At 38.1% G+C, this 11,524-nt stretch overlaps 1 protein-coding gene across 1 annotated transcript in view; it reads left to right on the top strand.

Moving 5' to 3' along the window:
- The window catches only part of LOC103202552 (cell surface glycoprotein CD200 receptor 1-like), a 20,064-nt gene extending 11,341 nt beyond the window's left edge, over nucleotides 1-8,723 (top strand). The window contains exons 5-7 of the mRNA XM_042781859.1: nucleotides 6,608-6,713; nucleotides 7,638-7,683; nucleotides 8,598-8,723. Coding sequence (XP_042637793.1) covers nucleotides 6,608-6,713; nucleotides 7,638-7,683; nucleotides 8,598-8,723 — 278 coding nt within the window. The remainder of the gene's footprint in view (nucleotides 1-6,607; nucleotides 6,714-7,637; nucleotides 7,684-8,597) is intronic.
- The last annotated feature ends 2,801 nt before the right edge of the window (nucleotides 8,724-11,524 follow it).

The following is an 11,524-nucleotide window of genomic DNA, read 5'->3' as shown; positions in this document are numbered from 1 at the left end:
CTCTTGGGGAGATTTCCTAGTTCTTTACTTTGGACACTTGCTTCTGTTACCTTGTCCTCTTTCTTTGTTTGAGTTGAAATTGTCTACTGTCCTCTAGACATTTTGAAGTTGTTGTCTTTATTTGTTGGTTATGTGTTGATTTGTTTCACCCTGTTTTCCTGTTTTGATATATCTGGATGTGTGGGTAGGTGTATTTGTTTTGTTGTTAATTTATCTGCACTGGGGTGTTCCTTGGCTATCTCTGGTTGTTGTAATAACTGGTGGGAATGTGTGTACAGATCTCTGTGATGAGGAGAAGCTGCCGTTGCGATAAGCAGGTGTTATCTACTGTCTGTCATTGATCTTGTAGTGCAGGAGCTGTTGGTGGTGCTCATCTGTTGGTTGAGGTGATTAACAGATATGGCTGACTAGTGGAAAATTAATGTCTTCCTCCCATTGGATGAGACAGGAAAAAGAGATGAAGAAGAGATGGAAGAGAGGAATAGATAGAATAAAAATAAAGAAAAAAAATAAAAGAAAATAAGGGATGGTTAAGATGAAAGATTAATAAATATGAAAGAAGAAAGAGGGGAAGAGGGAGAAATGAACACTTAAAAAGAAAGAAAAATTGGGCAAAGGAATGAGAAAAATAAGGGAATGGTAAGGTAATTGATGGAGCTCTGGTAGCATAGTGCCTAAGGCACTTGACTGCTAACCAGAAGGCTGGCGGTTCAAACCCACCAGCCGCTCCTCGGAAGGAAGGTTGGGCAATCCTACTTCCATAGTGATACTGCCTCGGAAACCCAAGGAGGGGTCACTATGAGTCGGGGCCGACTTGATGGCAAATAACAACAACAACAACAAGGTAATTGAGGAAGAAGTACTTTTTTAGTTGTGGTCAGCCAGCAGCTCTGGGAGCGGGCAGTTGTGGCAGAATTAGCTGATCCACCAGAGTGTGCATCCATGTAGGTGAAAGAAGCCTGGCATGAGTAGGCATCTCCAAGAGAGAAGCCTTTAGGCGTGTCTCTTGTGCTTAATGTGAGAGAGATCAACGAACGATGCAGGCCTGGGAAGGGATAGCTGCCGCCTCTGACTTTATGTAGATTTGTTTGCTGAGGGTGGCATTCAGGCATCAATCAAAGCTCTGTGGCTTGAACCCACCAGCCTTTTTGTAGGAGAAGGTTAAGGAAGCCCTCTTCTGCAAAGATCCACAATCCCTGAAATCCCAGGAAGCAGCTCCACTTTGTCCCACAAAGGGTCTCTATGAGTTGGAATAAACTCAATGGCAGTGGGTCCAATTTGGGGTTTAGTTTACTTGGGGTGAGTTATATTCCCTTTACCTTACTCAATCCACACTCCATGGTTGGTTATGCCACTGGAAGTTTGACCCACTCGCTGCTCTGTACATTCCTTCTCCAGCTCACACACAGCTTAAGCTCACATTGAAACCCTCCCTGTCTACTCCATGCCTTTAATACTGTGTGGATTCCATGAAATATTTTTCCTCTCCTCGTCCTCCTCTGAGGAGCTCTGGTAGCATAGTGCCTAAAGCACTTGACTGCTAACCAGAGGCTGATGGTTCAAACCCACCAGCCACTCCTTGGAAGAAATGTTGGGCAATCCTACTTCCGTAGTGATACTACCTCGGAAACCTGTTAGTCAGGGGCCGACTCGAAGGCACATAACAACAACAACAACAGCATCCTCCTCTGTGTTTGTAATGGCTTCTCTTTGGCTGGTCTGGCTTCTTTTCTTTCTTTATTCACTGACCTTGCTCCATCTCCCTTTCCTATCTGCACTTAATCTAATACTGTATCTTTTCATTGTTGTTGTTGTTGTTGTTGTTATGTGCTGTCAACCCAACTCATAGTTGACATAGTTGAACCTCCTTGGGTTTTTGAGGCTGTATCACTAAGGAAGTAGATTGCCCCACCTTCCTTCTGAGGAGTGGCTGGTGGGTTTGACAGGGAGGGTTTCAATGTGAGCTTAAGCTGTGTGGGAGCTGGGGAAGGAATGCACAGAGCAGCTGGTCAGACATCCAATGGCATAACCAACCATGTAGTGAGGACTGAGTAAGGTAAAGGGAGTAGAACTCACCCCAAGTAAACCAAACCCCAGTCCTCTGGTGAGCAATTAAGTGTTTTAGGCACTAATTCCAGGATTATTGTTTGTATCTGTTTCACTCATTTTTTCTGGGTGTCTGTTTTAGAGGGCTGGGTGGACTGTGCTAGCAAAACATCATGTTGTCTCCATCTCCTTATTTCATTTTTTACTGTTCACTTTTGTATTAGCAATAAATCTGTTTGCAACATGTTATTTAAAACAAATCCTTATGACTTTAACAGAAGGATAAAGCATAATTTTGAGCAAATACTTATAGTTTTAATAGAAACGCAGCCCAACCACTGCCATGGAGTTGGATCTGACTCACAGAGACCCCTCCTTGAGTTTCCGAGGCTGTATCACTAGGAAGTAGTTTGCCCAACTTTCCTTCTGAGGAGTGGCTAGTGTGTTTGAACTGCCAGCCTTCTGGTTAGCAATCAAATGCCTTAGGCACTACATGACCAGAGCTCCCAGAAGAATGAAGTCACCCATAAAATGCCTTCACAAATTTTTACTCTGGTAGATTTACTTTTTATCCAGGTTCTTCCTAGTGAACTCTCCTAAATATCTATATTAACATCTATGATTAGTTCATCACTCTTCATTTTCTCTATTGTCGGCTCCACACTACTCCTAATTCCCTATAGTATAAAAAGTTAAATATTATGTTAATCAACATAGCACACACAGTTTAAAGTGAAATTGTTCTAGCAGGTTTATGATGAAAAACATCAATCCTACCCCTAAATCTCCATTCTTATTTCACCATCCTCACTCAGGTCCTCAGAGGCAACTTTTTCCAATCTTTAGGTATTTCTACTAGTAGATGATTGTATTTTTCCCAATATATGCTCATACTCTATTTCTTAATATTCCACTTGTAGACCTTATGTACCTACTTCTTTTTATAGTAGATGAAGAAGTAGTCTTATTGTCTTCATTTATGCTTCTTATACAGTTATATAGGTAAAATGAAATAACCAGTGTTTCCATTATTTAAAATATATAAATATTGTTAAGTGTTGAATCAGTCAATAGATTTTTTTTTAAATAATTTTTTTTTTGTTTTTCTTGGACTTAATTACTGTGGTAGTTTAGGTTATGTGTCAACTTGTCTGGGCTTGGTTTTGAGTGACTGGGCAGCTGGATGTAGTTATTCCCCATGGTGAGATTGCTAATTAATTCCATGGTGGCAATCTACTGGAGCAGCTGAGTAGTTGCTTTGAGGAAGGTCTCTAGCTTTTGGCAGGCTTGAATCCTGCATGTAGCTAACTTGTTATTCAGCAGCCTGCCATGTTGTCTGCCGATCTTGGGACTGTTAACGGGACTTGAATCAATGCCCTGCCATGTGGTTCAGTAATATCAGGACTGTGCCTTGTTACTTGTCAACCTTGGGTTTGTCAGCCTTAGCAGCCAGCAGCTGCCTGAGTGAAGAAAGCCTCCAGCTTCAGTGGCCTGGGAGCAAGAGGCAGAGCTGAAGCCCAAGGGTGAGGGGCTTCCACCTAGTCCCTGGAGGCTGGCACTTTGAACTTGAACTTTTAGCCTCCAAAATTATAAGATAATAAACTCCTGTTTGTTCAAGCCATCCAATTTGTGTATATTCCTATCAGAGCAGCACTAGTAATCTAAACAATTACTTTATTTTTTTGTTTTCTTAATAATATTTGTCTAAACCAAAACCCACTGCAATTTGGGTGGATTCTAATTCATTGCTGAAGTTCAGAGTAGAACTGCCCCGGAGGGTTCCCAAGGCTGTAAATCTTTTTGGAAGTAGACTACCTCACATTTCTCCCAGGGAGCTGCTGGTAGGTTTGGATGGCTGACCTTTTAGTTAGCAGCCACATGCTTTAAACACTGTGCCACTAGAGCTCCTTAGGCTAAAGTTAGCTGTGTCGTTTTCTGTTCTGCATTTCTTTTCATTTTTTTTTTTTTTTTTGGAACCAGACTGTCATGGAACAGCTGGTATGTTTGAACCCTGGGCTCTTTGGTTAGTAGCTTAGCACTTTAACCACTGTGCCACCAGGGCTCCTTAATAAAGCATGTACCTGTTTTTAATTAAAAAAGCCCTGGTAACACAGTGGTTAAGAGCTTGACTGTTAACTGAAAGTTTCAGTTGCTCCACAGGAGAAAAGACTTGTGGATTTGCTCTCAGTAAAGATATACAGCCTAAGGAACCCTAGGGCAGTTCTACTCAGACCTGCAGGGTCTCTGTGCTTCAGTATTGACTGATGGCAAGCAAGTATCACATTGTTAATTAGCTCTGAACTCATTGATCAAATTAGCACACACCTCTTAATACTATTTACCACATGTGGTTGTTGTTGTTATGTGCCATCGAGTACCCAACTCATAGCGACCCCTCCTTGGGTTTCTGAGGCAGTATTACTATGGAAGTAGATTGCCCCATCTTCCTTCCCAGGAGTGACTGGTGGATTTGAACCTCCAGCCTTCTGGTTAGCAGTCAAGTGCCTTAGGCACTGTGCTACCAGAGCTCCCATTTACCACATAGTCAAATGTATTAATTTATTAGGTAATCCTTCTTGAGTTCAGTGCTTTTATTCCAGTGTGGCCTGGTTGGTCACAGGATCTGCAGCAGAACTGTTGTCCCAGACAATCCTTCTACCTTCATCCTTTGCTTTATTTCATGTCTATTTTATCTGATTTTCTCTACCGCCCAGACATTTGTTTTCATATCTTCTTTCCTTAACCGTTTGGTTATCTTTGCCTCTCCATTCACTTCAGAGTGAACACTGAAGAGCTGACTGGAAGCTATACTATCTGATTAGGGCTTGTCAACTAGCTAGCTTCAATAGAGGAGACTGTGGCAAATTAATTTTTTTTTTTTTTTTTAAATAAGGAACTCCTCATGCATCTGAGGGTCTTTTCTCTAAGACTGTTTAGTTTCTGCAGAAAAGGGAACTCCCCAGTCTCTTGTGTTGGAAGGATAAACTGATAAGCATGTCATTGTTCTGGGAGCAAAGAGGGAGAGGTGACTGTGCGTGCCTGGGTCTCCCTGTTCAGAACTCAGACTTTAATACCTCTCCTCAGTCTGGCACCTTATCTCCAGTCTTCATTATGTCTGGAACCTTGGCTTTTGATTCTCTCCAATTTACCTTTTTTAGACTAGACTTCCCGGTTTCAGTTGGTTGGGGAAGTTATGGTTATCAGGCTGCACAGGGTGGGGCAGGGTTAGCAGCCTATCTGATGTCTCTACAGATTTCCAAACAAGCTCCAGTTTTCATTCCCACAGTTCACAACTCACATCCCCCTTCCTCTGTCTTTGATGTTTTCTACTCTGTGGCTTCCTCGAGTTCAGTGGGCACTGAGATTTTTACTTATTCCACTCTGTAACCATTTGTCATTCTTTGTTCTATTTTTTCCTAAAAACAAGTTGCAGTCTCTCATCTGTGCTTATTTCTATTTCTGTACTTTTTTTTTTTTCAGGTCTATGTGTTTAAATTTTATTTATTGCCATTTTCATTTTAAAAAGGGAGAAGAGAAATACCTATGATCTTAAGCCAGTATTTCTCAATATCCATTGTTAAAGTAGATAATTGTGAGATTTCATTTTTCAATTAGCAGTCTTTATTGAGAAAAATAATTGTGCCCTGGTTCTGTATGAAACCAGATGGTTCAGTATTATAATATGATGTCATATTTATAGAATCTTAGAATCAGAAGGTTCACCGACCTAGTGCAGGGATCTCCTCTGTGACATCCTTATGAGGCAGATCTTCAGCCTCTACAAGTACAAGTCTAATGAAAGAGACCTCATTTGTTTAAAGAATATGTTTCAAAAACATGTTCTTGTTTTAGCTGTCAAACCAACCCTTTCTTTTAAAATAAATTACTGAGAAATCCAATATTTAAATCATAGAAAAAAACAAGTGCTGAATGAAGGTGGAGATGGGGTGTCAGCTCACTGGACCTCTACTTCACCTCCTTCTGCTGCCCTTGAGCCACATTCCCAGACTATAAAGAGCACAGTTTTAAAACCACTGCCTTTCAGACTTAGTGATTCTTTTATCGACTAGTTCTCTTATCAGATTGCACTTTCTATGCTGTTACCAGCATTTCTTAATAGTGAGCCGTACACTGCTGCCAACAGTTACTGCACATTTTGAAGGAGCTGCCATGCATTTATTTTCATGTCAATCCCTGGCAGAAAGGTGACCTCAGAATTAGGATGATTTTTCAAATATTTATTCACAATGCCCCATTTATTTCCAAATATTGGAGCTGAGAAATACTCTGCTATCAATGTAACAGAGAGATCTAATTTTACATCACTCCTTTTATGATTCACCATTCATGAATCTTTATTTTAAAAGTGGCAAAATCCTGACATACAGCAATGTCTTTCTGGAAACTCAGGAGTCTGAATCGATGGAACAATTTCATTAAAACAATTCTTAGAACTATTTATGGGACAGAATATATGTGTTTAAAATAAGATCACAGAAATGAATTTCATGTATTGTGAGACATCGTTAAGTCATATTTCTTTTTGTTTTTATATTTACAGGTGGCAGAACATCAGAAATCCAAATTATTCTATATACCACACTTCCTATTCTAATTATCTTAATCATCATATTATCTATTTATTTTTTGAAAACCACTGGCTGCAGGTATTCACTAATGATTTTCTTTTTCTTCTTTAGCTTTACTGATGCTAGAAAAGAATCAGAAATATGGAATTGACAGACTGTGTAACAAAACTAAAAACCAAACTCACTGCCATCGAGGAGGAGGAAACCCCTCCTTCGGTTTCCGAGGCAATATCGCTACAGAAATAGATTGCCCAACCTTCCTTCCAAGGAGTGGCTGTTGTGTTTGAACTGCCAGCCTTCTGGTTAGCAATCAAATGCCTTGGGCACTATGCCACCAGAGCTCCCAGGACTGGGTAACATTAAAATGTTAACATTAGTCCTTCTATGATCAAGAAGCTGTTGAAGTTTACTTAACTTTGAATTAAGAGAGATTTTGTAGGTTACTGAGACATGCAACATGATGAATTAGGACATATAAGGCAAGATCTTGTGAGAGGCTAAAGACAAAACTCATTGGCTTTGAGCTGATTCTGACTTATAACCCTCATTGGGTTTCCAAGATGGTAAATCTTTAGGGAAATGGATTGCCCCTTCTTATTTCAATGGAACAGCTGGTAGGTTTGAACTGCCAACTTTCTAGTTAGCTGTTAAATGCCTTAAGCACTGAACCATCAGAGCTCCTTAATATTTTATTGAGAAAAGAATTACAGCAAATCTTTCATGAAACAAAGAGGAGGTGATACATATATCATATTACATCAAGCTTCTGCTGCATAATTTTAATTTACTTTTCTAAAATCTGGAATTATCTTAGCTTGGGGCACATGCGTATTAACTACTAGCAGCATTCTTCGCTCATTTCTGGCTATTTATTTTTGATTTATTATGGCTTTGACCAAAATGCACCACAAATATCAATAGTGTACTATTTTTTTTTTCCATTTTCAATCTAAATAATGAAGTTTTATGCATTCACTCTAGTTTTTTTTTTTCCTCCCCCAGAAAATATAAACTGACAGGAAGAGAAACTATTCACGTTTTTGAGGAGGTATGATAAAAAGATTATTTGCAAATTCTTAAACCTCACAGCCTGTAATCTAGTCCTATAATTTGTAATTTGCATCACTATTAGTGCTTCATTTGAAAAGTGAAAATTCTGGTTTTATAATGTTAACAGTCAGGTATATTCCTGTTAATTAACTACCATGTTCTCTTGTATCACTACAAAGTCCATACTTTCACTTCATGAATTGCATCCAACACAACACATCATGTTTCCTAGTTTGAATTGTAATCCTTGGAGAATTGAATTGGTGTTTCCACCTCCATGATATGATCTTTAATTTCTGACTTTCATTTTTTCTGGTGATACTGTCACCATTTCCTTCTTACCTAAGCTTAAAATCTATTATATTCCTTAGTTTCTTATAACCAGCAGCTCACTGAGTCTTATTAACTCTCCCCTTTGAAATACTTAGGAGCTCTGGTGGTGTAGTGCCTAAGGCATTTGACTGCTATCTAGGAGGCTGGAGGTTCAAACCAACCAGCCATTCCTCAGAAGGAAGGTTGGACAATTTACTTCTCATGTCACTTCATTCTCCATTCTTACTTCACACAGTTTTCGTCATCTCACCCTAGGACTTCTCATATCACTTCATTCTCCATTCTTACTTCACACAATTTTTGTCATCTCACACTAGGACTTAAGTTATTTATCTATCTATCTATATTTATCTATATCTATATCTATATCTATATCTATATCTATATCTATATGTATGTATGTATTTGTAAAATATCAGAACAAAGTCTTACTTTTATGTTCATGTAAGCACATAGATACAAATATAAGCATTATTAGTAGATGCTAAAGATGTAGCTGCCTATTTGAGAAATATAGGTAGTTTCTGCGATAATTTTCTGGCTTTTAAAAATTGATTTTGACTTTGAGTTTTTTCTAAGGATGAAATGCAGCCCTATGCCAGCTATACAGAGAAGAACAATCCACTCTATGATACTACCACCAAGGTGAAGACATCTCAGGTGTTACAAAATGAAGTCTCTGGGATGGATCTGCATACCTTATAAGTTATTAGAATCTTGCACCAGGACAAATGAATCAAGATACAGTACAATTACTGCATTAATTTTCTAATAATTCTTGAATGGAAGGCTTATTTTGAAATTAGGATTTTTCGAAGGTTCTAGAAAACAAAGACACTCTAATGAATGTACATTTGTATTCTTAAGTGATTGGAACTTCAGAATCTTAGCTGCTACCAGCTAATTCTGGTGTTATTTTTATGAAGAAAGCTCAGGCTTCTGATAAAATAATAAAGTTGTACAATAAATAATGAGAAGCTAGTTTCTTCAAGAAATAAGTTTCAAAAAGAACAATCATGAACAGTTTCTTATGTATTCTTTCAGAAAATTTCTGTGTACATGTGACATATCTATATGCCTATAGATATATGTGTATTTATATGTCTATTTACATGTACATACACATGTCCTTGTCAAGACACAAATGGGAACATACTGTACACACTATTCTATACTTATAAAGAGCTAATAATATGTCTTAGAGATGTTGTGATGTGAACACAAATAGAGCTACCTCATTGTAGTTAATAGCTACATAGAATTACATTTAATTAACCACAATCTTAGTGATGGATATTGAGATTGTCTTATGTTTTGTTTGTACGTTTTACTATTACAAACAATGCCACATAGAATATTTTTTGGTGGATGTACCTCTTTGTATTTGTTTGAATATATCTGTAGGATAATTCCCTTGATTGGAATTGCCAAGTCAGAGAATATGTGCATTTTTATTGTTCACAGATAAGCCACATTGTATCAACTTACATTTGCTGTGATAATATTTGAATGTGCCTTTCCATATGCTGAAGTACTGAATTTTTATTGTTATTTTAATATATACAAGATTATCATTTCCTCTTTTTGACCTACATGTAGCTAAATATAAGTTTATAATAAGAATTACACTATTTAATCAAATTTGGTTTATATTTTTTGTCATATTTATGAAAGGGTGTGAATGTATTTGTGTATATCTGCACATGAGAGAGTGAGAGAGCAAGAGAGACAGAGAGAGAGAGAGAGATTGAGAGAAGATAGAGCATAAATACACATGAAGAGATGTGAGTGGCTTCTGAATTTGTTCTATCTGTATGAAGATATTAACAACCAATACCTTACAGTTTTGCTTATGTAATAAATTGGAAATGTATATATTTTATGAATATATATATAATAACAAATATTTATTGATTGTATAAATAGCTATACATTGTGGAAGATACACACACAAAAAAACCAAAAAACCCAAACTCACTACCGTTGAGTTGATTCTGACTGATAGTGACCCCTCCTTGGGTTTCCGGGGCAGTATCTCTGTGGAAGTAGATTGCCCAATCTTCCTTCCGAGGAGCAGCTGGTAAGTTTGAACCTCCAGCCTTCTGGTTAGCAATCAAATACCTTAGGCATTATGCCACCAGAGCTCCTTGGAAGATATGGGGTATCTATAAAATATGGTTTCTGCACTAAGACAATGGCCATAAGAATGACACCCATTTTTTTTTTTTTTTTTTGGTGGAGTAAAGTATTGGGAATGTGTATATAAACCTCAGAACCAAACCCACTGGCATTGAGTCAATTCTAACTCACAGTGACTCTAAGGATAGAGGAGAACTGACCCATAGGATTGCTAGTGCTGAAGCAGACCGCCACATCTTTATTCTGTGGAGTGGCTAGTGGATTCAGACCAGCTTTTCAATTAGCAGTTTAAGTGCTTAACCACTTGTGTCACCTGGGCTTCTTGCAGGACTGTGTATAGTGTTTTTTTTTTTTTTTTTTAAATTTAAAATAAATTGTACTTCTGTTTGTTCCCTAGCAGGAAAAACACTAGAAGTTTCTTTCATCATTGTTGTTGTTGTTAGATACCATTGAGTGGTCTCCGACTCATAGTGACCTTATGTACAACACAACGAAACTCTGCCCAGTCCTGTGCCATCCTCATGATCAGTGCTATACCTGAACCCATTGTTGCAGTTGAGAGCCTTCCTCTTTTTCATTGACCCTCCACTTTACCAAGCATGATACCCTTCTCTGGGGAGTGGTTCCTTCTGACAACATGACCAAAGTAGGTGAGACAAAGTTTAGTCATTCTTGCTTCCAAGGATCATTCCAGCTGCATTTCTTCCAGGAGAGATTTGTTAGTTCTTTTGGCAGTGCATGGTACTTTCAGCATTCTTCACTAACACCACAACTCTAAAGCATCAACTCTTCTTCAGTCTTCCTTATTCATTGTCCAGCTCTTACATGCATAAAAAGTGATTGAAAATACCATGGCTTGGGTTAGGCACACCTTAGTCTTCAAGGAGACATTTTTGCTCTTCAGCACCTGAAAGAGATCTTTTTCATCATGACAAAAATGAGAACAAAATCCATTCATTCTTTCATTGTCCATCATATGTGCAGGTATTTTATCTTATTAATGTTTTTGCCTTCCCCCAATTTTGGTTATTCTGTTTTATTCTTAAAACGATTTTCAGTCTATTTGAGATCTATAGCTAATGTAGGGGCACCTGGCACATAAGGTTTTTACCATTTAATTTTGACTTGGCTAAATAAGGAACCTATATTTCAGCATGTCAATATTACCAAGAAGTGTGTTCAGTAGACATCATAAACCTATCATTGACTTTTGTTAGTTCTTTGTTCATCTCTGGTTAGGTTGAGGTTCAGTTAGCTAGGTCCAAGAATATTTAAGAATATTTCAATACTACTGAAAAGAAGGAGGGGTCGCTATGAGTTGGGCCTGACTCAATGGCACATAACAACAACTGAAAAGAAACAAGACA

The sequence above is a fragment of the Orycteropus afer genome, unplaced genomic scaffold (assembly GCF_000298275.1).
Source record: "Orycteropus afer afer isolate SDZICR_OR568_19922 unplaced genomic scaffold, OryAfe1.0 scaffold00184, whole genome shotgun sequence".
NCBI classification, from domain to species: domain Eukaryota; kingdom Metazoa; phylum Chordata; class Mammalia; order Tubulidentata; family Orycteropodidae; genus Orycteropus; species Orycteropus afer.
This window is presented reverse-complemented; position numbering and strand designations above follow the sequence as displayed.